Source organism: Aspergillus fischeri, genomic scaffold (genome assembly GCF_000149645.3).
Source record: "Aspergillus fischeri NRRL 181 1099437636266 genomic scaffold, whole genome shotgun sequence".
Taxonomy (NCBI): Eukaryota; Fungi; Ascomycota; class Eurotiomycetes; order Eurotiales; family Aspergillaceae; genus Aspergillus; species Aspergillus fischeri.
In genome coordinates, this window is record NW_001509760.1 from 1,342,976 (window position 1) to 1,367,701 (window position 24,726).

The following is a 24,726-nucleotide window of genomic DNA, read 5'->3' on the forward strand; positions in this document are numbered from 1 at the left end:
TCACCGGCGGGCATATATTGCGTTTGTACTTGGTTCATATGAGACGTGGCAAGTGAACTGCTCATACTCTGATGCGATATTGGCATCTAGCTATACAGACAACCTACGAAGATGGCCAGCATATTTTGATTACGATAGAAGACGTGACATTCGGTTGCATCAAATAATTCATTCATAGCTGTTTCCTCCTGCGTGGTAGGACTTCAGAACAGGGACATGATGAGCATAAGGAAATGAGAGAAGGGTAAATGAAAGCTGGGTCAGCGAAGAAGAGCAACTGCTGCTTCGGAAGGGCAGATTCCAAATGGCGGTGCAAACGATAGGCGACAGGAACAGCGATAGGGAATTAGAAATCGGAGCAGGAGCAGTGGTTAAGAGAATGACACGAACTTCGGGTCCCTTGGCCGACCGTCAGGACCGATATTGTGGGTAGCAAACCGTCGTTCTGTGTAGATGCGTCGAGCTTCATCGAAGTTAACATTCTGCGTCTTCATGATCTTCTGCACCTCGCGTTTTGCTTTGTTGTCTAAGCCAGCTCTTGTGTCGCCATCTGCGATGTTGGACGATATATCGAACTGTGATGAGGAGAGGCCCGCCTCCAGGTCCCCCGCAAAGCTGGAGGGAAGGCGAGCATAGATATGATCCGGGACTGGGATTAAGGGCAACCACCGGGACCGGGTGAGATAGAGCGCTGCCAACGGGCGTCAGATTGGTTACAACCAGGGTCTACAGTTTGTGGATCAGACATACCGGTCCCGCAAATCACGACTGCAAAGGTGAGGAAATAAAGAGTATAGTATGCCATATTGACGCGCGTATATGCAATTACACGGACTTCGGCGAGTAAATATTGATGTTGCTATGTCAGTTAATATGACTTCCTACTGCGGGTGTACCGGAATACTGGCGGCAAGGCAGATGGGATTCGTGATGTGTGGCAACTCCTCAAGGATTCATTCAGGGCTGGCTGGGCAGGATACTGCCACAACCAGCTACAAAGTAAGCATCTGCACAGGAAGACGGTGAAATATAGTTGGCACTCAAAATATCATGCCCAACAATGTTGAAGCCGGATCAATATCAAGCTGAGAAAGGCAGGTTCGGAGTACCTTGGCTAGCACGTAAGGTACGGATAAGGTAGCTCATCGGCACCAAGATATGATTGGAAGCAGCCTGGCCGGTGTGGGGAGAAGGGAGGCGGCGCACTTCTTTGGGGGCTCTTCCTGAATGACTTAACCTTGAAGGTCAGACTATGCCGAAAACGGTCGCCTTAGCGAGATTGTTGGATTCTGTTCTTGGCACGAGCGCACACAATAACGATCCCAGGCAATTAAAGTATACCAGCCTCGCGTCGAGTTCGATCTGTTCCCATTCAATCAGCTTGAAAGAGACATTTCACAATGGCCGCCGAAAGAACAAACGTTTCCAGCGACCTTGTCTGGCAGATCACTCGTACGTTTATCTCTTTTTGCCGTTACCTAACCTTTTTACTCCAGAGTAACGGGGTTTTCTGTCTTTCGCTCCGCCAATACTGTCCGTTAATCTCCTTAATTTTTGCTGATTCATATGCTCTGAACAGGCAGCCAGAATGCTTTTCTGGTCAAGCGGAGGACCGGTGGTGGCTCCCAGTTCTCCCGCGATCCCCTGAACCTGCAAAACAAGCAGTCTTTCAAGGTACGATCCTGAAGAATGATTAGGATTTCAATTGCACTAGAAACGCTGACTTAAATACTCTGTATAGTATGCTGGCTATGCCAACACCAAGGTACTTCATACATTATCAACTTGCAGACTTTCGATAATAAAGAGGAACTGTATCTAAGCTCTTATGAACAGGCGGTCGGTGTGCAGGCTACTGAGAACGGCGGTGTTGTTGTCATCACCAAGAAGCCTGGCAACCCTCAGCAGCCCGCGAAGAACCTGGTCAGCGTCAGCTGGGGCCCTAACGCTGCCACCCGCAAGTAAGCAGAACAACCTATATCTCACCGATTTACCGGGTGGCATTGTATCAGGCCGGTTTGCTAATAAGGGGCATTGTTCTATGGCACAGGATCTACAAGGCTGTAGCAAGCAAGACCGCCAAGAACGGCTACCGCGCCGACCTCCGTGAAGACGCCGTTGCTCGTGTGAGCGCCATCCGTCGCTCCCAGAAGCCCAAGAAGGACGCTGCCCCCAAGAAGCTCAGAGGCGCTCAGGCCAGAAAGGCTGCGGAACAGAAGTCGGAGTAAATACAAATTCAGAGCAACAAAAACGCCGAAGACAAGAGGTCAAGGAACGGGCGCGTCGACTGAAATAGAGCCGTGCTGGTCAAGGGCGAAAGCGTCCCTGTAATTTAGCAATATCGTTATTGGGTATTGTCCTTCCAAGGCCATCAGCAATCTCAGCACCATAAAAATGAACGCGAGAATCAAATGCCGTGCAGAATGGTTGAGTCTAGATTACGTTTGCCGGGCCATAGGACAAAAACTTCGTAATTTAGCTCGCGTAGTTCTCTACTGATAGATTTCGTACGGCATCGTCATTACTTGCAGTTGGCACATGTTCCGGATTTTGAACGATTGCAGCCGATTGTCGGGCCGAAACGTATTCTAGAACCTGTTGGGATAGAGCTTGGAGCTTTCAGCTTTTGCCGCATGTAACACTCAACACCCGCCTTTTTCCGAGTTCATGATGGATAGATGGAATCAACTCACAAATTCGGTATGTTCCTCGGTGATACATGTCGTGAAACACGAAAATTGCCGGAATTTGGGGCGCTTCGGATAGGATCAAGTGGACTCTGACGTACATTTATGGACCAAGACACATGAGAAAGTTTTTCGGCCTGTATCATGACAGTATCGTCGGGGACATGGATATAGGTCCGCTGTGAACTGGATGTAGGAGATAGGTATGTACTTCCGGTGCTCTATAGACTAGGTAAACAGTCTCAGCAGGGTAGAACTGATAGACGATACGAAAAGGATTTCCCAGGATCATTCATCTATATAGACCTACCATAAGGAGAGTATAGGTAGCGTTTAATACCGATGGATCAGTTAAGTCAGTGGTTGATCTTCCTTGGGTAATTACCTTAGGTGTCTTTAGGAAGTTTCCGGTAAGATCAATGATTACTGTGTACCTAGATACGCAAACATCAGACTAGAACTGTGGGAGCTCTCCTAAATACACTCCCCACATGTGATCTCCGTTGTCCGTCTACCCCTCCGCAACGCAGGTCTGTATGAGAGCAACAGAGCTATAATCATAGTAATTTATAATAATTTAGTCTTAATAAGGACAGGATAACGGTTGGACATACATACATTATTTCCTTACCTACCCAAGACAGTATTGATGGGCATCATACCTGGCTTACGTACCTGGCCGTCGCCGCGGTCCTGTATCTATAAGAACTAGATAATTGCCATTCTTATTATGACTGTACAGAGAAGTTGTGGCTCTTGTCTCGCCTTCTAGATCTCCATCACTTAAAGAATTTGGACAAATTATCATCAATTCCTCAAGAACTGTACGTCCAGTGCAATCTATGAGCCTATAGATAGCTCTTTTTTCCACAATTCGCGCTGTTTGTTTGTGCCTTCCCCGTTCATCCCCTTCCCAACCCCGAATATGCGCGTTGTTTGTTCCCGTTTGGTTTACCGTTACCCCTCCCTACAGCCTGCATGCCCCTCCGTAGCTCCTTCTATCCTCCTGCTCCACCCCCGCTCTACCTCAAGTGCTTTCTTTCCCCTTCGACCGGTCGTCGTTCTTCTTCCATCAACATTTCCCCAATCCTGCGTTGGTCTGATTCTGTCAGTCCGTCTTACTCACACGCGATACAGATACGTTGCTTTCTTGTTCTTAATTGACAGCTACCAAGCATAAAGCTCTAATCTCTCATCATGGTCAAGGCGGGTAAGCATCTGATCGGCTTCCTTTAGAGACCACCGAACGAGTTATCCTACTAATTAATTCCTATAGCTGTTCTCGGAGCCTCTGGTGGCATTGGCCAGGTATGTACCCTCTGACTTTATTGGTCACAGCTCATCATATAGTTACGTACTGATATTCATTCTCGTCGCGTCTGTAGCCTCTATCTCTTCTGTTGAAGGCATGCCCTCTGGTTGATGAGCTCGCTCTGTACGATGTCGTCAACACCCCCGGCGTCGCTGCGGATCTGTCTCACATCTCTTCTGTCGCTGTATGTGACAACGTCCTAAACCCATCTACTCGAGTGACTAAATCCTCGTTCCTGACTCGCACTTGCAGAAAGTATCCGGCTACCTTCCCAAAGACGATGGTCTGAAGAATGCATTGACTGACACTGATGTTGTCGTCATTCCTGCTGGAATCCCTCGTTAGTACTCCTATTCGCCAGAAATAAATAAAATAATTCATGCTCTTCTGACTCAAATTCTTCCCAACAGGCAAGCCTGGCATGAGTCGTGACGATCTTTTCAAGGTGAATGCTGGTATCGTCCGCGACTTGGTGACGGGAATTGCACAGTACTGCCCCAAGGCTTTTGTACTCATCATCTCGAATCCTGTAAACTCCACCGTCCCAATCGCCGCTGAGGTGCTCAAGAAACAGGGTGTCTTCGACCCCAAGCGCCTCTTTGGAGTCACCACTCTGGATGTTGTCCGTGCAGAGACCTTCACTCAAGAATATTCCGGACAGAAGGACCCATCCAAGATTCAGATTCCTGTTGTTGGCGGGCACTCTGGCGAGACCATCGTTCCCCTCTTTAGCAAGGCTTCCCCTGCCTTGGATATTCCTGCAGACAAGTATGACGCTCTTGTGAACCGTGAGTGTCTGCACTATATCTACAGTTATTTGCAACTGGCGACTGACTCCTCCGTAGGTGTCCAGTTCGGCGGAGATGAGGTAGTCAAGGCTAAAGATGGCGCCGGCTCCGCCACTTTGTCCATGGCTTATGCCGGCTTCAGGTCTGCCACTTTCTCCGGAGCTTGAATCCGCCTACCTGCTAATTCGAGGTAGATTTGCCGAAAAGGTTATCAGGGCTTCGCAGGGCCAGTCAGGCATTGTCGAACCCACTTACATTTACTTGCGAGGTGTCACTGGTGGTGAGGAAATCGCCAACGAGACTGGTGTTGAGTTCTTCTCGACCCTTGTCGAACTCGGAGTAAGTGTTTCCACGTCTTCAGCACAGACCATTCTCATATAGTACATGCTAAATGCAAAAAAAGCGTAATGGCGCGGAGAAAGCCATCAACATTCTCCAGGGCGTCACCGAGCAGGAAAAGAAGCTCCTCGAGGCTTGCACCAAGGGCCTTAAGGGCAACATCGAAAAGGGCATCGAATTCGTCAAGAATACCCCACCAAAGTAAACTCGCCTATCCCCGTCAAACAAGCTCACCCCCATTGGCCAGCCGCACCGTTGTCTTCCCTGAAGAGCGCTTGTCGGTGGCATCTTCCCCTCCCCGATGAGCTTACCAGAATTGAAAAGGACGTCGCTAATCATAGCTATCCCGGAAAGATAGGCTTTAAATTATAAGATTGATGAAGACTGATGGAGGTCGCCGTGGGGTTGATCATTTAGGTTCTTGAAATGCAGGGCCCTAGAGACATGCATGCAGAAACGAATAAATCCTTTTTTTCTTTTTTCTTTTTGCTTTTAAAGTGAGCCCTGTTGCAGTGTAAAGGAGATAATTGAGCCTGCCACCGGGACGAGAGACAAGAGGGGTCTTTGTTGTGATTTCATACTGGTGCCTTCTAGGCAAATTCACCGTCCCCAGCGTTCAGGGCCTTGGCTGAACCGTTTTGATTTGGAACGTCGCCCCGGGAAGCTCAGACGTTTCAGCCTGTACAGTGGTGGCAATGCCCATGTTCGACAAAGCACCTCGAATGACGCCGCATGGAAACCAGAGAAACTGGGGTCATGTCCAAATGTCAGAATGACGATGAAGGTAGGAAAATGGGGTCTTGCCCACCGCTTGTGCCATAGCAGTCGCCTCGCTTCGAGAAGCCGTACTCATTCTTGCAAATGGTCGAAACGAGTTATCTGTGAGGACGTAGACACCCTGAAAGATAGGATAATCACTGTCAGCTTCTATCCCTGAAGACCCTGAAGACTCAAGCGCATAAGTTTGGTCTAATGTCGCTTCCGTGTACTAACCCTGTGGTTTGTTTTCAAATTATCCACTTGTTTCCTGAAAAGAATGGTCCACAGATCCTTGCACAAAAACTTGATAACATCGAGATTGTCTGTGAAACGAGGGCGATCGCGAGAAAATCTGCCCGGTGAGAAGAGGCGAGAGGGATATGTCAGCTGCATTTGCGTTCAGTCAAGCCCCGTTCAGGGAGATCGCCTCTGCCTTATGTTCATCCGAACACATGTTCCTTCCCTCAAGTACTAGACAGAATGTGTCGCTGGCTTACCGTTCCGCAAGTCCTTGACCAACTCGGTAGCCTATAGACTCTAGTCGAAAGAATGTCGACTCCCTGATTTCGTCAACATCTGAAGCTTTGTCATTGAGTGCCAATTCCCTTGCTAAGCGTTCGGCCATGGGAACGAGCTCTATCAGAAGAAAGTCTAGGCATGAGGTACTCAGGAAGCGAGCATGAGGATCAGAGCTATTGATAGATGAGACAGATGCATCAAACGACATCTCGATGAGTCCGTGTGGAAATTGTCTGCGAGATATACAATACGTTATTTCCAATCTGAAAATTGTAGGATAACGCTAAACGTCAGCTCAGATAAACTTCGTTTTCCATATCCGTGATTATGAGTATTTGCGGAGGTGGTCTCAGAACTCCGCAACGTGATTTGGACCTTTTGATACGGTAATGCTTGGACTTCAGATCTCCTTCACATACACTTCTCCCTAACTTCTGCCGCATGACTTCTGTAATTACAACAACTCTCAAATAACTCAAGAACTATCAACTTTCCTACTACACTGACAAATTCAACTTACTATAAATCTCTAATGGCACAATCTACATCCAGATTGATCATCTGTAGCATCTGCATTTCAATGAACATGTTCAGAGCCATGAGGGCGTTTAATGCATGTGGGAGATGAGCCAAATTTAATAGTAGTGAGCTGTTGTTACCTCACCAACTAACATGGTTTATTGGACCATGTCTAATGTTACTCCTCCTCATCGAAACTCGCCCAACGTGCCTATTCCCAGCAATAACGCCTGAACCCAGTTGCGCCATGCCCCCATGCAAATATGCCTCGCTAGATCTCATCATGCATCAAAACCACCAATATGTCTAGGGGACTCCGAATTAGTCTGGTTCGTAAAGGAGAAATTTCCTCCGTTTACAAGGCCGCTGCTAAACGAGTTACGAAATGCTGGTCGAGCATAAGCCCGATGGGGAGCATTTGATGCCAGACGCTTAGCTGGTCTGACTGGGGAAAGATCGCCATCATCATCACTGCCAGTCAGATCGATCACTTGGGCTGCCGAGCGTTTGTTAGTGGACAGACGAGCTGCAGATGATGTCGCTGACGGCTCCCGGGATTGAGCCGGTGTCCTCTCTAGGGAGAGGCCCGATGCTGAGAGTGACTCCTGCTTCACATGCACAATTCCAGGTTCTTTGATCTCGATCAACTCGTCCTCGTCCTCTGTCGCCGGAGTGACGCCCCCAGCACCTTTGAACTCGTCTTCCTTTGGACTCGACCACTTCCCGTCCGGTTCAATAATGACCTGTTCCACATCCGGCGATGTGGAATGAAGTATATCATCAACATATCTTCACAGTTAGTGTATTTTACGTGACAGTTGCGAATTCGCGCAGCTTACTGATCAACTTGCAATGATTCATAGCTGGTGGCCTTGGAACAAACCGGACACGACCATGTAGGCGCTTGTTCCTGCAGCTGTAAGAACGACGATGCATCGAAACACTGGTTATGCGTGCAGACGACTGTGCGACAGGGGACCTCGATCCGCAGCGTGGAAAGAGGACATTTCAAGGACATGACAGTGGAGGTGGCAACGATGTCAGAATCCTCCGCTCTATTCTTCACTGCAAACCATTAGAGGAATTCAATGCAGGGCAAGGATAGACGGGTACATACTTTCTCGTAATACCTGCTCTTTTGTGATCGTTTTCCTCCTCTTCAATTCCAAGACAAGGTCCTCAATGGGATGGCGCTGGACTAGGTTCACAAGAACAAAAAATCTCTACAAGATAGTCAGGAAGAATACATAATGTGCATTGACATGATGGAATGAGCTGAGCATGGGTGGGCCTGAAAGGGACGGCTTGCCTTTTGCGTAAGCGCATAAGTCATAACAATATGATTGGGATACCCGGGCTTTATGCGGATATAATTCGTCACATCCGCGGGCCTCGTTGTACCAGGCTTATTCTTGAGGCCTTTCAGATTAGCCTTGACCTCGTCCAAATTCGCTTTGAGCTCAACTTGGTGAGGGAAAGCAATATCGGACTTGGTGTATTGATTGAGGCCACTGTCCGCTGCGCAATAAACCATTACCCGAAGATTGGGATCAGCTTGCAATCTTGAAGCTACAGTTGGGGTGAGGATGACTTTCAGCTCGACATTGTCCCTGGTTTGCTCGCGTACTTAAGAAGTTAGACTTGACTGGCGGTTGATCTCAACTGATAGGATCAATGCTCACTTTTGCATTCTACAGTAGGAGTAAGCGGCTCCAAGATTGTGTAGAACGGGCTGTCTTTGAAAGTAATGCGGCCTGAAAACACATGAGCAACGATCATAGAGAAATGAAGCGTGCACAGGTTACCAGGTGTGAATCCATGCGATGACATCGGTATAGTCAAAGGCGTTGGCCTATGCTGTGTTTGTATTGACTGGGTAATAGGTGATGCGTGATATGGTTGACTTGGCAGAGGTTGTTGTGTCGTTGATGTCCCAGGCATCGCGCGATGCGCTGTAGCATAAATGAATCTCCTTAGATTATCATAACGCTCAGTATGTCCTCCTTGGTTGAGTCGCTCAATATCTAGATAATTCAGTCAACAGTGTTCTGGGCAGTCTCAGTGTTCTTGAACACCAATTGAAATGAAAACAAAATAGCAAATAAAGGGAGAACGAACAGTCTATTATCCGGAGTTGTAGCGAAGCTTTAACACCAGAAACAGCGAGCCCCTCACTCCTCAGGATATCTTTAAGCTGTGCATTCGTGAGTGTCTTTATCAAAGCAACAACGCTCTGGAGCTCAGACGACTGAACGGCAGAGGCCATGATTCCGAGCTGATATGACGAGTGCGGATGGCAGGGTATAAATTAACTCAAGAAGTGTGGTTAGAGGCGAATGCGCTTAGATTGCCAGCTCTATTGACAAACATTTCAGCTCTTATTTTATTGACAACGATTCTCGGCAAGGAGATGAGATGAGTAGTAGAAGAACAAAAAAAGACAAGAAAAAGAAAAACAAAAGGAAGCTGTATACATTTGTGACCGAGCTCTTGTCGCATCTGAGTGCGACAGAGCGAATACCCAGCTAAGGTTTCCGAAGTGATGACATAAGATGGCCCAGAACGAGACTAGAGTGAAGTTCGGGAAAAAATATCTTGTACCTATATCGCGACTTCAACTTTCCCTACTATTGTTCACCACCTTTCTGATATCAACGTCTCCGATCGTTTTCTCACAACTGCTAAGGTTCTTTGCTAAGATTTACTCGAAACAAACAAAATGGCAAAGAGTGTTCGAGCCAGTGTTTCCAAGCGCAACAGGGCCAAACTCCGGGCTACAGTCTTTGGCCCTGCTGTTGATGCGCGGACAGAGAGGCTCTCTGCAAAGTTGAAAGAGCTGGCTTCTCAGCCGATAATCAGAGAACACAAAACTTCAAGTATGGAATTGGATCCTACAGGAACTGGTTCGTTGCTCCCACAATCAGTGCTCGATATAGTTCAACTGCATGTTCATTCTTCCATTTACATGTTCATTCTTCCATTAACAGTCTCATTCCACTGTACAGGTAGCCAAGTCAAATCTACAGACAGCAAACCATCAGTAATAAATGAAGGTGGGCCCCTCCTTCTTTACCTCATCCCAGAGGAGACCAAATCTCCGCGAAGAAATCACATTGCTGATATCGGTTTCCGTCTAGACATGGACGTCGACACAATGTCTGTTAAGCACACTCAAAGTCGCTCTAAGAAGCCAGGGCGTGTTCAAAAACGCAAGAAGGCCCGTTCGTCCATTGTCTTCCAATCGCATCCTTCGAAAACAAAAAAGGGATCTCAAAGGAAGTGATCAATAAATCTCGAAAGCGGACGAATGATATCTGAAAAGCGGCGTTGGGAGTTTTAGCTTGCAAAAGGTACTTGCATTTTTCCAGCTCCACTGCGTCAAACATGTGGGGGCGTTATTGTACAAACTATCAAGCACAACCATTCCTGGGCGATAACCCCAGACTAGGACTTTGAGTTTGCATACAGAGGTACTAGAAGGAACAGGTGCCTTATATCAAACCATCAAGGATAAATGTTTTTGGCTTAAGGCCATTCGTTACTATTATTATGGCTATCAAGTTTCCACTTATCTGTGTTAATGGTGCATACTCTGGGTATCTTCATGACAAGGTGTGCTAATGCATGCATATACCTCTCTAGAGTCATATATTTTAGCAACCTGCTATTATTACACAGCTGGACCGTTGGCTATACATAATCTGCTAACCCCTTATGCGAGGCGGTGCTCCAGGGGTGTGGTTCCGCCCCCTGATATCCCTAAGATAAGTGGTATAGGATCTCTAATCATTTCATTATATACAAAATCACCTTTTAAATTACGCTCTATATTTTATAAGTTGCGTCCAGTTGCTTTGCAAATAGCACAATATTATCTTCTGCTGTTATCGCCCGCGGTGACCAACGTCAATTAAATGCGTGTGAATGTTGACTTTGACAAGCCTGGATTTGATAACCTCCCCGAATTGCAGCTTTCGGCCGTCCCTACAGCAACAAAGTCAATTCATCAACCCGGACAATCTGGCTTTCAAATTCGTTCCTCTAGCGTTAAATGTGGCAAAAGAAAAAATAATTAACTTATATACAGGAGTCCGATCATCAAAGTTAGGACTGTAATCAGAAAGTAGGATACATTGACGTTGCGGAGGTTGCGGAGGTGGTCAATATTCTGCCGCTTGAATGCCGTACTTGGTTAGCATGTTGTCCATAATTTCAGACAGTACCTCCTTTGCCAGGCTTTGGAGACTTCACACAACCTGGCAGCTTATGAGGCCTCGACAATCTTCAGCAAGTCGCGGTTGATATGCGACAGGTTTCAATACTCTATTGAGCTCCCCGGCGCTCGGGTCAAAGATATCAAAGCCTGCAAGATGGCCCTCAAATGGGAGCATCGGGCAATTCTAATCGCCAATATACTCATTGTTGTAGCCATTTCAATATTTTCATCCGGATTTTTCCCTTACAAGTCTTTACTTCCAGGACTGGCCACATTTGATGAGACCAATATTGACACTGTGGCACCAAAAGTCTTCAATAGAGTGATTTTCATGGTGATTGATGCATTGCGCAGGTACGACTAATTGTATCTAAATGCCCAATTCTGTATCTTAGCTAAGCCTTAATGCCAGTGATTTCGTTTATTCGAAGACTTCCGGATTCTCTTTCACCCAAAGGTCAACCAGAAGCCACATAATGATTTTGCCGCGGAATCTGCTGCTGACTGAGGCATTTTGAGATCAACAGCCTAATCCGTTCTGGAGCGGCTCTACCTTTCACGGCCCATGCCAGCTCTCCAACGGTCACGATGCCACGGCTCAAGGCCATGACAACTGGCTCCGTGCCGTCCTTCTTGGACGTGATATTGAACATCGCAGAGTCTGATACGTCTTCTACCCTCGCATATCAAGATACATGGCTAGCGCAGATAAAAGCGCAGGGAGGTCAGCTTGTCATGTACGGCGATGACACTTGGATCAAGCTATTTCCGGGAGTCTTTGATAGGTCTGATGGGACTACGAGTTTCTTCGTATCGGTCAGTCATAACCACTGAGCGAACAGAAGACACACAAACGGGTCAAATAGTTAATAGCCACCTACAGGATTTCACTGAAGTAGATCACAACGTTACTCGCCATGTCCCGCGGGAGCTATCAGAGCGCGATTGGTCGGCCTTCATAATGCACTTTTTGGGATTGGACCATATTGGTCACAAAGCTGGCCCTAAGAGGTGAGACATTCGACTTTCACTTCGCTTTCCGAGTTGTGTCCTAATATCGTAGTCGACATATGATGGCAAAACAACGAGAGATGGACTCGATCGTTGCTCTAATTTATGCCGCAATGGAGGAACAGGAACATCTTCAATCGACCCTGTTTGTTCTGTGCGGAGATCATGGCATGAACGATGCCGGGAATCATGGTGGCTCGTCACCGGGAGAAATTTCGCCCGCCTTGCTTTTCATTTCACCGAAGTTTCAGACTAGAAAAACCCCGGAAGACAGTCCGGTTGAGGCATTTAGCGACTTGCAATACTATCGGACTGTCGAGCAGATGGACATCACGCCGACTCTGGCAGGGCTCCTGGGTTTACCTATTCCGCTGAATAGTCTCGGCATTTTCATACCAGAGTTTCTAATGATGTGGGATAATGGTAATGTCGTCAGTTTCTTTTTGTCTGTAACGTATTTCCAAACTGACATGTTGCCTCTTGGCTCTAGGTGCTCACAGAATTGATATCCTGCTTCGAAACGCCAAGCAGATGCTTAACGCCATGAAGGGGACCTTTCCCGATCTAGATGTTGAAGCAATTACTCCTCCTCACGGCTGCGACAAGCAGTTGGCAACAGGTCCTGCCAAAGTTCAGTGTGCTTGGTTTCAAGCACTACAATTGGTCCACGGACCGGAGCGTAACAGAACAATCCTGCCAGATGTCGAATCGGCTCTGCTAAGGGTTCTAAGATCTGCCCAGGAAGTGATGAGCAGCACTGCCAGTAAATACAATACAACAAGACTTTATTTGGGCTTGTTCGTCGCGGCTCTTGCTGTCTTACTTTCTTTTTTTCCAGCATATGGATTGGTCTCGAAGTCCAGCGATGCTGTGACGTTTCTCATGTTGAGCGTTATAAGCTACGGTGGTATGATGTTTGCCAGCAGCTACGTGGAGGAAGAGCAACAATTCTGGTATTGGGTCGTCACGGCATGGACTGTCTATTTGCACATAAAATCACTCCGCCCATGGCATGGCTCGAAAGATACTCGGTTCTCGTTCTCACTATTTGCAAGATGTATGACAGTTGGGCTGGCCATCTCTTATCGGATTCTCAGACGCTGGAATCAAACAGGCCAAAAATTTGCTGCTGAGCCAGATATTGCGCGAAATTTCTTTCCTCGCCATCAGAATATCTTGTGGGCCTTGATTATACTGACTTACTTTGATACATGCAGGCGTCTTTGTCTCAATTCACACCCGAGTAATATCTGGTGTTCTGCAGCTATACTGACGACAATAGCGGCCTTCTTTTTCAAGCTGGTTTTCGTGGCGTCCGACTCTCCGGAGCTTCTTGACGAGTCCCTCCTATCACCCATACAGAAAAGCCTTGAAGGGATGCCATTGGTTCTACCCGCAAGACTCGTCTTCTGTGGAATTGCCCTACTGGTGGTGACATCGTTCTGTATGATGAATGCCACGCAGAAACGATCTTCTTTAAAAGGAGGCGAGTGTTGACTAATTACTACCGCGCGGGGTTTTACTGACAAACATTAGTGATCCCGCTGGGCACTATATTTCATGAAAGCCTGACCCTCTTCTTGATAACACAGTCAAAAGCGGTCAATATCCCGATCTTTTTGATGTTTCGACTACAGGCTATAATTCTTGATTCTCTGAAAATGAGCGCTATTGAAGTGGCCCTTACGTCCTTGCTTTCACAGAATATGACATTTTTTGCATTTGGAGGTTCGAATGCAATATCTTCTGTCGATCTTTCCAACGCATACAACGGGATTGGCAGTTATAGTGTGGTGCTGGTGGGAGTCTTGACATTCATAAGCAATTGGGCTGGGCCCATATGGTGGGCATCCGCTGCTCGGCTTCTCTACTCAAATCCAACGTTTGAGGAGAGATACGGCCATAGAACCCTCCTAACCTTCCATGCTGCAACGTCTTTGATGTCCGTCATGGCGGCTTGTACAATGTTACGGACACATCTTTTCATCTGGACAGTCTTTTCACCAAAATATCTCTATACATTGGCGTGGACTATTCTCAACCATCTGTTTATCAATTTACCGGCTACGGCGAACGTGTCGCAAGTTTTGAACTAGCAATATGCGTTTCATTCAGTTGCTTGTCGTTAATCGAGTTGCTATGAGGATACAAACTGGGCATACTTTTTTCTTAACTAATACATTCCGAATTGGATGGTCCGCAAGTACTTGAAAAATGTCTGACTCTAAGCAGCCAGCATGATCACAGGACCCCATTGAAAAGATCATCGATGGCGTTCTTCTTCCTCTTCTTCTGGCCCGAAGGTTTCACAGCGATAGTGGCAGTTTCTCTTGCTTCCCTCTGGTGGCTATTCGGTTCTTCTAAACCATCTTGCTTGTCGGACTGAGAGCCTGGATCAGAGATAAAAGACTCGCTCAACCGAGAAACAACTTCTCCCACATCCTCCTGTTGCAAATTCTTAAGGCATGTCGACGGTCGAAACGCCATTTTCTTTCCATGCAGGGAGTTCATCTCCTTGTCTATTCCTGTCGCTTTAGTTAAACGAGCAAGTGCAGCTACCAGCACTGTGCCTATTGTAGAAAACTGGCCATCGGCTATGACTATCGAGAATGCTCTGATACATGTTTAGTCATTGAAAGTTAATGGACGCAAGGTATCAGAAGCAATGGCAGAGTGATAGGCAATGATAGCGTGACTTACAGGTAACAATGTGGAATGACATGCAAAGCCAGGTGCTCTTTATATAGGCGAACAGTATGGAAGGCATCGGTCTCCAATGACTTAGCGAGTTTCAGAGTGATGCGTTTCAAGATAGACAACCATTTCCACCATTTCGTGTTTCCGTGCTGATTCTTATTTCGGTGGAAAACTAAATGAAGCAGTGAATGTAAAGCTATGATTTCTGAGACATCCATTACTTCTTTAAGTACTCTGATGGCAACGAGCTGCTCATGAGTCTTGAAGAATAATGTTAACTAGAAAGCTCTTGTGCGGAACAAACTATAACCGGCTTTTCAAATCCATTGCATGAGAGCTTCTCATTAGAAATGAGAAGATGCCGGGAACGGGTGTGATCAGGAAAAGAACCAAAGGGAGAGGATAAAAGCAAGCAAATAAGCAAGAGAAAAGAAATACAAGATGAAAAATAAGAGAGAGAGAAAAGTATTAGAAAATAGAATAATGATGAAGAGATATCTACGCCGAGGTTTTGATACCCTTGTACGGAGTAGGCCGGCTCAGTTTCTTATTTATTTTTAAAAGTGAAGTCAAACAGCTAGCTAGATAAGGAATAATAGTACTCCACCCACACCCAGAAAATCGTGATCTCATCACGAAGTTGATCGACGACGTCGAGCAACCAACACGCATACGGTTTGCAGAGAAATTAATGCCGTTCATGCAAGCAACTAAATGTGATCAGGTCGGCTATTTGCACTCTCAGATAGAGACACTCTACGAATGAAGACAAAATCAAGAAAAAGGGCAAGTCATGAACTGATCACTTTAATCTCTCCTAGAAATGGAGAAAAGAAAAGGGAAGCAAAGGAGCAGACATAATTTCGATCATTATTTCAGAATAGACACCAGGAGGAAAGACACCTAAATCTCACAGAGATGGGCTTCCAAATGGAGATGAACCCAACATTAGACTCGAACTGAGACCCCATATTGCGTGCCAACCAGGGCATTGAATGGTTCTCTCCTGTGAATCAGACAAGTCGGTCATCTCACTCTCCGAGTGTCTGCTGTACTCGGGACAAGAAGTTAGTGGGGTAAGACGAGTTTGTGAAGGGTCCTGCATCGCCAGCGAGGTCAAGTCCCAATTGACACTTTTTTCGCAAGTCTTTGTCTCGCAATTTCAATCAATTATTTTCCTGAACTTCTGGGCCCGGAGGCACGTTCGAAGAAGGGTTGCTTTCTGGGGCGATATTTGCACTATGATGTTCTTGGACCGCGCGCAGAGATCGTCGGATCGTACCATACGGTTGATGTAGGATAAGTGCAGGGAGCACTTCTCAGGCCATTATTGACACCAAAGGGATGTGAAGCAATTGTCTGGACATATACGATCTCTCGTTCAGCAGCGGTAGTCCCACGATCGAATTGTGAACGGCGTCGACGTTGTTCGTCCCGATATTGCTGTCCGACACGTGGTGCGAACAATCCTGGTGATATGATTTGTTAGCAAACCGTCATATTGTCCTAGAGATACATGAACTTGCCAATATGTTCAGCATTTTCGATGCTGCGACGCATTTTCGAAGGATTGTCTGGTCCGGGAAAACGATCTTCTGTGCCAGCAAGAGGCCCAGTGCCGGTGTGGAAAATCTACACTTTCTATTAGTTTTCGTGTTATCTAGCTCCACGTTGATTATGTCGCGCTCACCTTTGGACGAAACGATGGATGTTCCAACATGACCGAACTATTTCGGAATTTCTGTATAAGGCAATCTTTGCCCTGAATCGCTGTATTCAGGAGTCAGAATGCCCAACCTCGTTGTTCAGCAGGTGGCACGTACTAGCATACGAAACTTCCGCTACTTTGTCACTGTTAAAGCAGTTCCTAATTGATGGTCAGCGTGTGTTAACAGAGAGGGTAGGAGGGTCTCGTACCAGGAACGCCCAGCTCGCGTTTTGACAAACTATTATTTATTCAGTAAAATGGGCGGCAAGAAGGGGACAGGGGGTTCCTGACATCGATTATATCAATCGGCTGGCAATTTGTTAGACAATGTTCGAAGGGATAGGGGCCAAACGGTTCCATATGACTTACGTCTTCGAAATTGATAAAAGCATATCCGACGCTGGCAATAATGTGAGTATGATCAGGTCATCAAGAAGCTGCGCATGGGTAAAGTAATTGACTCACTTGCAGTTGTTCGCAAAGTCTAGAAGGCTGGGAGTTAGCTTCATCTTGAAATCAAACCAAGAGTACTCCTTCTTACCAATACGCAAATACATGAAGTCATACTTCCCGTGGCTGGTCTCGTCAACGATCGCCTTGAGCATAGTCTGAGCATGTTAGATGCCGTGCCGCTTCCGTTGACAAGCGTTGGACTTACTTGATCAATTTTATTCGGGATATTGCGGAGCATGATCTGAAAATTTAGCAGATCAGTCCCTGGACGATGGCAGCATGACCAATCATACATACAGTTGTTCTGACATCTAAGCCAAGGCGAATTCTTTCGATATCAACGGCATTTTGGCTAATGACGCGGGCATCAGGATAACGACTGATCTCGCGCCGAGGCGAGTGCAAGTTTTTCTCTCCTACCCTCGACATCCAATCCATAAGACCGGCGTGCTCTCCTGAAGGCACAGTGGAGCGGCCAGTGGGGCTAAGCTCCATATAAGGCGTTCTGAACGGGCGTGTTGGGGCAGACGGCGAGCTTCTGTGGTATGAAGTACCATAGCGTGAGCCTCCATCCTTCACTGGGGATGAGCTCGGCAGAACATTGAATGGTCTGTCTTCGGTGACGTCGGGCTTGAACAGAGCAATCTCCAGAATACAATCCTTTATCAAATGATGCATCAGCGTTCTCGGTCACTTTTACGAAAATAAGCCGGCCTTGGGGGAATCGTAATAGCAACACGATACAAAATGTTTCACTTACATCGACTGTGGTGCCATTCAGTGTCACCATTGCATTATCAGCATCACGCGTGTTATAGAACTCGAGGTGGAACTCGCTGACATTGTCTTGTCCCCTGGGGAGTAGTTCGAATGCCTTGAGGTCCCCAAACGTCGTTGCAAGTGTTTGGAGGGAGCGCGCTACAGTATGCGAGTTGAACGTGGGGTTTCGGCTGTCGTAGTACACAGACACAAGCAAATGCCCTTCATAATCTGATGTCTGCTGGAGAAGAGATGGCTCGGAATGCTGCACATATTCCTTCGCAGTAAGTGGGAAAACACGCCATTCAGGTCGAAGAAGGCGAACCTTCTCGATTGCCTTCTTCGCCTCACGACTATCTGCAAATGCAACATACACTTTGCCCAAGGAGCTGAGTTCATTAAGAACTGGTCCTCTGAGAGTTGCAAACTCGCGACGCTTTTGCAGAGTTAGCATTCTACTACATGAGCAGCTAATCCGAAAGCTTACATTGAAGAAACCAGCCAAAGACATGAAGTTAAGACTGGCCGGAACATTTTCAATGGCAAATGCGCGGCTACGTCTGTCGTTGTCAAAATTTCCGGTGAAAATGCCAGTTGGGCGGCCTTTTTGAGCGATTGGAGCACGGCCAATAGGCCCATAATTCGGTAGGCCCTGCTCATATACTCCCCCCGGTCCGCTTCTGGCTCCGCGGATTTCAACGTTAGCTTGAGCATTCAAGGAGCCGATATTCGAACGGCCGCGAACTTGGATATCACTGGCAGCACTGCCGGCTATCCCAATAGGGGTGAAGCTTGCTGCGTGTGGGGACAGCTGCCCGCGATTAGATGTGTTTAGCGGCACCAAAAATGGATCGGCTGGGTGCCTAAGCAGTGTTAACGGAGAAGTATATTCGTTTCAGATTGCACTTACACTGTGTACAGCCTGCGGAATCCGGCGTCGCCGAGGGAGGTAACAACACCGGTTTCAGGACGACCTTTAGATCGTACATCCTCGGGTGAGAAGGCTGTAAGCTTGGTATCGGGGGATCCATTGGGCGAGATTCCATCGTTCGTCGAACAGGGACTGCTCAACCCACGAGAGGTGTTGTTGGCCCTCATTACAAGAGAACGAAATGGTGTCTTGTCAGGGAACAATGTCAAGCTACAGAGCCTTCAGCAATAGTATGACAGCCGTTTCTGAAAACAATGAGCAATTGGCGAAGTGTATTAAAGATATTTGCGATTACACCTCAAGCAGAGAAGGGGTAGGAATCGAGGGAAGTGGCACTTGTCTTAACAATTAGAAGAGCATGGGGAAAAGGCCTGACTTTGCAAGATTTGAAGAGGAGATGATACAGAACAAAACAAACAGTCGATAGTGACAGCATGAGAAGATGAAGAGCAACGCCCCGGCGACATCAACGGGGCTACTATGTATACAATTTGTTATCGCACATGAGTGATATAATAACAATTAACAGGGTAAACAAGCCCTAACTATATCAATTTTCAAAAGAAAATTGAACATCATATATTGTCTTCTCAGGCATGTATGACAGAAATGCTGGGTTAATGTCAAAGCACTTTTTAAAGGCGATAGTTTAAGTAGGTTAATAGCTTCAAGAGAAACACACATATTGCATGATCTGCATCATGTTAGGGTGTATAGGAAATGATAGCGCCTAGAAGAAGAGTATGTAAAAGGGTTTGGTCATGTTGGAGCCTACTTCTTACTCTTATAGAAAGTAATTCTGACTAGTATTTCATGGTATATTAACCCAACACAACCAATGAAGCTAATTAGTTATATGTTGAACTTATATCTTTTCCAAGACACCTACCTGGCTATACATGATGCTCGTGCACTTGTCCAAGGCAGGCTGATTTTCATTTTCCTTCTGATGCTCTTAAACCCATCTGACTCGATAGACGGCTACCCTCTTTTGTACTCCAGTAAAATAAGTCTGGAGACCAGGACTCATACAGATAGAACCAGCGAAGTGAGGAGTCCATAGGTAGTTTGTAGACTGAGGATGTTCAGTTGTTCACTCCATACTTTCAACATGTTCATGCATGTATTGTTATCATTGTTGTTGTTTTAGGGTTAATGTAACTTAATCTACATAGTGCTTAAGATCTTAAGACAAGCGCACGGACCATGACAGAAATGGAGCTCCTTTACTTTATCCTGACGTAGGCCCTTAGCCAGCTTTCTAGAGAGGTAAAGATAACATACAACGTTCATAATACATGCAAAAAGCATCTAGGCCGTCTCTACACGCCTGCACACTGCTTAAGAACCATCAACATAAATTTACCATTTCGTGCTTTATACCTGATATAGGGTACCCGTGCTGCTCGCCTATATTGCAACCTAGGAAGTTGACCATCCTTACACGACCTCACTTGACGATCAAGGCTGCGCAGACGAGGATATTGATACATGGGATATGCCGTCAATGGTTCCTCCGCGTAGTGAACCATCACCTGTGCTGAATTCAGTGAGTTCAAAGGAGCAGGCGTCCCATATCCAAGCGCTAATTCCATGCATCATAGATCATCATCTCTCCATCGGACACGGATTATATTGATCAATTGATCCCATCAATCAGGGAGTACAGCGTCGGCAATCGAACGTCTCAATTATTGCAGTCCCTGTCCAAGTTCGCCAGCGATAAAGAAGCTGAGATAGAAACGATATGCAACACAAACCATCAGGAATTTGTATCTTCAATCAATCACCTTCTGCGTATCAGAGAAGGAACAGTGAGCTTGACCGCGGAGATCCTTGACCTGAACCAATCTATCCAAGCTAGCACCGAACGTCTCGCCGAACAAAAGAAGGCTCTGGTAGAGTCGCGCAGTCACCGACAGAATATTGATGAGACGTCTCGCGCCATCCAGGACTGCTTGGAGGTGCTACGCCTGGCTAATCAAGTTCATGATCTGCTAGCCAAGAAAAACCACTATGCGGCTTTACGGGCGCTCGAGGAACTCCAAAATGTGCACCTCAAGGACGTGACCCAATATAAAATCGCCGATATGATTCAGCGCTCAGTACCAGCGACCCAGCGAGCGATAGCGGAGGCCGTGCTATCTGACCTGAATACTTGGCTTTACAGAATCCGCGAGATGTCTCAGTTTCTCGGGGAAATAGCTCTTTACCATACAGAATGCCGGAAGACAAGACTAAAGGAGAGGGCAGAGAAACTACCATACCTCAGACATTTCAAGCTGAACTCTGCTATTGAGCTGGTTTCGGATGAGCACGAAGAATATGATTTATTACAGAATGAGGAACTGCAAGTTGACTTCACCCCCCTGTTTGAGTGTTTACATATCCATCAATCACTGGGGCAGATGGACAAGTTTCGGACGGAATACGCTAATACCCGTCGCCGACAAAAAGAGCTTCTAATTCCCTCTTCAATAACTTTGGTTGACGAGGACGGAGCTTCCCTACACAACCTTCTAGAAGAAATGGCAGGCTTTGCCATCGTAGAGCGTGCTACCATGAAGAGAGTGCCAGACTTGAGGTCATCTGTTGACGTAGAGTCACCCTTCTCCTGACCATTTGCTCAGCATGAAGTCTAATGCTTGTGACTAGGTTGATGAGCTCTGGGATTCAATGTGCCAGACTGCTGTGGGCCTCATTTCAAAAGCGCTTCCTGAAGTTGATAATGCTGAGAGTTTGCTCAAAATCAAAAATCTCGTTGCATTATTTATGCAAACAATGAATGTTGGTCCATGACTTCAGAGCTGTCGCCGATGTTTTTGCCCTTCCCCCATCACTGACCACTGCTGGACACAGACATGGGAGTTCTCCGTTGGAAAATTTGACGAACTGCTCTTGACTTTGTTCAAGAGATACGCCGAACTTCTCAAGAAAAGATTCAGTGATGACTTCCAGGAGGTATGCTGCAATATCGTGATCAAATTGTCCTTGCTAATCGAATCTAATCGAATCGTAAGATCGTATCGACGGACGATTATATGCCCATGCCGATACAATCGTTGGATGAGTATGACAAGGTCCTCAATGTCAGCTGGTACAATCCTGAGAAGCCAAGGGAGGAGCAAGTGTACTCCAACAGTCTCGATTGTGAGAGTTGCGTTCTCTTCACTAACTTCAATAGGTTTCCATGTGTTCTGCCTTTTTCTCAGATGTATCCCTTGTGTTGCATCGACATCCGCAACTTCTTAAACCAGTTTTATTTCTTCGCCAATGAAGATTTCTCGCATCCGCATATGATTGATGATACTCTCAAAGATGTCAGTCACATATGGGTCCGAAAACATAGAAAGTACATTCTGACGGTCACAGGCTTTGGATGAGCTTCTTTCAAACCAAGTTTGCGATACGCTTGTTGAGCGTCTTTCTTCGCAATATTTGGGCCAGATTGTTCAGATCTTAATCAATCTGGAGCATTTTGAATCAGCGTGCCGTGAGCTCGAGGAGCTTCTCGCCGCGGCTCGATCACAAGGTGCTGCGGGCGGTCCGATATCCTTAAGAGCGACGGAGAAATTCAGAAGCAACAAAAAATCAGCAGAAAAGCGAATTTTTGAGGTCGTCAATTCCAAAATTGATGATCTCATTGAAACTGCAGAGTATGACTGGATGGCACTCACGCCTCCGACAGAGCCCAGCAACTACATGCAAACGCTGACCCGATTTCTGTCCAATATAATGAACTCAACATTGCTCGGTCTCCCAACAGAAATCAAGGAACTCATATACTTCGATGCTCTCAGCCATGCGGCGAACATGATTCTGGTAATACCATATTAATTCCTTGATATAAGAACTGGCTAATCCCTGCTCTCTCGACAGGCACAACCGCTCTCCTCAGACGTAAAAAGCATCAATCCCAATGGAGTGATGGCCCTTGCGAAAGATGTTGAATATCTCTTTCAGTTTGTTGACAGCTTGGGTGTTCCCATTCTTCGGGAGAACCTCGACGAATTGCAACAGACTGTGCATCTAATGCAGGCGCTTAATACGGACGAGTTTTACGATATTTCTACGAGAAATAAGAAGTATGGCCGCGTGGATGCTATCAATGGCCCTATCCTCCTAGAAAAGTGCGTCTATCCATGGCCAAATATCCCGGAGTGGCCAATTACTGATTATATTACAGACTTACACGCACTGTTCAAAGTTCGGGAAAGATTGATAAGTTCACAACACTTTCCTCAAGGTTCGGCAAGAAGTCTTGAAACGTTCGAAATTGGATGTCTCGAGATTTCTCTCACTGACTGGCCAAGCCATCTGCCCAACCAAACCCTTACTTCTAGCTGAAATAGAATTAGGGCCCGGGGTCGATGTTAAGCATACTGCGAACTACTCTGGCTGATTCCATTTGGAAACTCCACGGTAGTTAAAGGCACAAAATCCATCATAATACTAGCAACAAAAAAAGATGAGAACGGCGCCGTGAAAATGAACTTCCAGTATACTCGTAACCTGTCCATGAAGACTTGAACCTCTGCAAATAATCACTTTCGAAATGAACACGGTTAGCTGAACCGCGTACCGAAATGCCGCACAGCGGACATCAAATACGTTAAGGAGAGTTTTGGCATACCTGCTGTGGCGGAAGATGTGGGTAAGGATTGTACATTCCTTCAAAGATTTGGGATTGCGGCTGTCCATATGCGGCCGTTGGATCCGACTGAACGGCTCCCCCGTACATCGTTGGCTGTCGATATTCTTGGTCTTGTCCAATGCCATGTTGCCCCAGAGAACCGTAATCTGGGGGACCCATATGGTGCGGAGGATGTTGAACACCATGTTGAGAAGGTGGCAGTTGGGCACCTGTCGCAGCAGAGGAACCTGCAGCACCTGCAGTTGTCTGGCTCGATCGTTTCGCATGCGATGTTGCTTCTTCACGAGGCACTATGTCGATGAGGAAATCAAACATATCAGATTTGGATAAGGCCGCTGCGATATCTGATCTTTGCAACGTGCGTCGCTTGTTATCCTCAGCATGTATCCAAGCCCGCATAGTGAGTTCTGTGATGAAGATATCGCAGCCTTTCGCAAATAATATAGGCGCTTCAGCGGATATCATCTTCACCTCAGGATCTGCCTTCATGACCTTTTTTATACGGGCCAGTGGCAATTGGTGAATTTTGTAGTCATGATTGTCCGATTCGAGATGGTTGATAATGTGTTGCCAGTAGGTCGTTAGTATGTCGCGGGCTGTGCCTTGTAGCCCTTGATTGACCTTTCCTATCATCAGTATAATGAAAATCACTAGGTTTGGTTACTTGCATTTGCCCATGTTCCCGTATAAAGCTCAGCGACGGGGGCATACCCCTGCGCTGAAAGCTGTCATATTGCAAGTCAGTTTTTATCACGAGCTAGATAATGGTTGCGCTGATCCGAGTCCACCATACCGCAGCACTGGCACCTACAACAACGAATTAGTTTCGACATTTGATGAGATGTTGAGAACATAGAATCTCTATGGACAGATACTACTCACCATAATGTCCGCCGTTCCTGGTGTCATACACTGGCTGCTGTCTACCTTGCTGCTGTCCGGTACTCTGCGAAGACTGTTCCATGTCTGAGATTTTCTGGAAACGACGAAATCAACCGAAGCGGCAAGTACAAGAAATGGAGTATTTCAGCACTTTGAGACAACAGTGGATGTATCGCGAGAGGGTTCTCCCAAAGGCGTTGCTAGGTGACTGACGGTGCGACGCGGTAGGCGGTTCCGATCCCTGTGAATATAATATATCAAAAATAACAAACGTCAAGTTTCTTCGCCGTGTCCGAGATGCAGAATAATATTGCAATAGATTGCGAACTGTCGATATGTTACTACTTGGGTTGCTACAAAGATGTCGACGTCAAAGGAGCGCGCTGAAACAGGCGCCAAGCATTACGCACCGTACCATAGAAAAGGGCCATTTTTAAGACTACTATATCTCACCCAAAGATGAAATTTATAAAGTGCAATTTAGATATATAG

At 46.5% G+C, this 24,726-nt stretch overlaps 11 protein-coding genes across 11 annotated transcripts, besides 1 other annotated feature; 5 read left to right on the forward strand and 6 right to left on the reverse strand.

Moving 5' to 3' along the window:
- Window positions 1-371: 371 nt before the first annotated feature.
- Window positions 372-805, reverse strand: NFIA_051770 (DUF2015 domain-containing protein; the record flags this gene model as incomplete). The annotated part of the gene is made up of 2 exons (XM_001257728.1): window positions 372-691; window positions 751-805. 2 exons carry the CDS (start codon window positions 803-805, stop codon window positions 372-374), a joined length of 375 nt encoding a protein of 124 aa, XP_001257729.1.
- Window positions 806-1,400: 595 nt separating this feature from the next.
- Window positions 1,401-2,228, forward strand: NFIA_051780 (60S ribosomal protein L28; the record flags this gene model as incomplete). The annotated part of the gene is made up of 5 exons (XM_001257729.1): window positions 1,401-1,452; window positions 1,580-1,674; window positions 1,742-1,765; window positions 1,837-1,961; window positions 2,051-2,228. 5 exons carry the CDS (start codon window positions 1,401-1,403, stop codon window positions 2,226-2,228), a joined length of 474 nt encoding a protein of 157 aa, XP_001257730.1.
- Window positions 2,229-3,884: 1,656 nt separating this feature from the next.
- Window positions 3,885-5,331, forward strand: NFIA_051790 (malate dehydrogenase; the record flags this gene model as incomplete). The annotated part of the gene is made up of 8 exons (XM_001257730.1): window positions 3,885-3,897; window positions 3,964-3,995; window positions 4,073-4,183; window positions 4,252-4,339; window positions 4,410-4,787; window positions 4,845-4,929; window positions 4,982-5,126; window positions 5,191-5,331. 8 exons carry the CDS (start codon window positions 3,885-3,887, stop codon window positions 5,329-5,331), a joined length of 993 nt encoding a protein of 330 aa, XP_001257731.1.
- A 411-nt stretch (window positions 5,332-5,742) lies between these two features.
- NFIA_051800 (trafficking protein particle complex subunit) lies at window positions 5,743-6,612 on the reverse strand (the record flags this gene model as incomplete). Its single annotated transcript, XM_001257731.1, has 4 exons — window positions 5,743-5,874; window positions 5,935-6,024; window positions 6,120-6,237; window positions 6,383-6,612. 4 exons carry the CDS (start codon window positions 6,610-6,612, stop codon window positions 5,743-5,745), a joined length of 570 nt encoding a protein of 189 aa, XP_001257732.1.
- A 592-nt stretch (window positions 6,613-7,204) lies between these two features.
- On the reverse strand, window positions 7,205-9,189 carry NFIA_051810 (Siz/PIAS RING finger protein; the record flags this gene model as incomplete). The annotated part of the gene is made up of 7 exons (XM_001257732.1): window positions 7,205-7,712; window positions 7,763-7,988; window positions 8,041-8,146; window positions 8,233-8,549; window positions 8,606-8,677; window positions 8,729-8,947; window positions 9,042-9,189. 7 exons carry the CDS (start codon window positions 9,187-9,189, stop codon window positions 7,205-7,207), a joined length of 1,596 nt encoding a protein of 531 aa, XP_001257733.1.
- Window positions 9,190-9,642: 453 nt separating this feature from the next.
- Window positions 9,643-10,206, forward strand: NFIA_051820 (DUF2423 domain-containing protein; the record flags this gene model as incomplete). Its single annotated transcript, XM_001257733.1, has 2 exons — window positions 9,643-9,846; window positions 10,009-10,206. The coding sequence occupies 2 exons, from the start codon at window positions 9,643-9,645 to the stop codon at window positions 10,204-10,206; spliced, it is 402 nt and encodes a 133-aa protein (XP_001257734.1).
- Window positions 9,868-9,917: a microsatellite.
- A 1,087-nt stretch (window positions 10,207-11,293) lies between the features above and the next one.
- las21 (mannose-ethanolamine phosphotransferase LAS21) lies at window positions 11,294-13,397 on the forward strand (the record flags this gene model as incomplete). The annotated part of the gene is made up of 8 exons (XM_001257734.1): window positions 11,294-11,493; window positions 11,552-11,596; window positions 11,667-11,955; window positions 12,023-12,150; window positions 12,203-12,573; window positions 12,641-12,913; window positions 12,989-13,128; window positions 13,368-13,397. 8 exons carry the CDS (start codon window positions 11,294-11,296, stop codon window positions 13,395-13,397), a joined length of 1,476 nt encoding a protein of 491 aa, XP_001257735.1.
- A 994-nt stretch (window positions 13,398-14,391) lies between these two features.
- On the reverse strand, window positions 14,392-15,065 carry NFIA_051840 (uncharacterized protein; the record flags this gene model as incomplete). Its single annotated transcript, XM_001257735.1, has 2 exons — window positions 14,392-14,764; window positions 14,851-15,065. The coding sequence occupies 2 exons, from the start codon at window positions 15,063-15,065 to the stop codon at window positions 14,392-14,394; spliced, it is 588 nt and encodes a 195-aa protein (XP_001257736.1).
- A 1,951-nt stretch (window positions 15,066-17,016) lies between these two features.
- Window positions 17,017-18,865, reverse strand: NFIA_051850 (putative meiosis protein MEI2; the record flags this gene model as incomplete). The annotated part of the gene is made up of 6 exons (XM_001257736.1): window positions 17,017-17,163; window positions 17,214-17,249; window positions 17,306-17,668; window positions 17,769-18,203; window positions 18,255-18,630; window positions 18,678-18,865. The coding sequence occupies 6 exons, from the start codon at window positions 18,863-18,865 to the stop codon at window positions 17,017-17,019; spliced, it is 1,545 nt and encodes a 514-aa protein (XP_001257737.1).
- Window positions 18,866-19,809: 944 nt separating this feature from the next.
- NFIA_051860 (Rab GTPase-binding exocyst subunit SEC15) lies at window positions 19,810-22,963 on the forward strand (the record flags this gene model as incomplete). The annotated part of the gene is made up of 9 exons (XM_001257737.1): window positions 19,810-19,821; window positions 20,303-21,295; window positions 21,354-21,485; window positions 21,558-21,659; window positions 21,719-21,828; window positions 21,883-22,018; window positions 22,071-22,520; window positions 22,578-22,828; window positions 22,885-22,963. The coding sequence occupies 9 exons, from the start codon at window positions 19,810-19,812 to the stop codon at window positions 22,961-22,963; spliced, it is 2,265 nt and encodes a 754-aa protein (XP_001257738.1).
- Window positions 22,964-23,087: 124 nt separating this feature from the next.
- hapE (CCAAT-binding factor complex subunit HapE) lies at window positions 23,088-23,841 on the reverse strand (the record flags this gene model as incomplete). Its single annotated transcript, XM_001257738.1, has 2 exons — window positions 23,088-23,150; window positions 23,332-23,841. 2 exons carry the CDS (start codon window positions 23,839-23,841, stop codon window positions 23,088-23,090), a joined length of 573 nt encoding a protein of 190 aa, XP_001257739.1.
- Window positions 23,842-24,726: the final 885 nt, after the last annotated feature.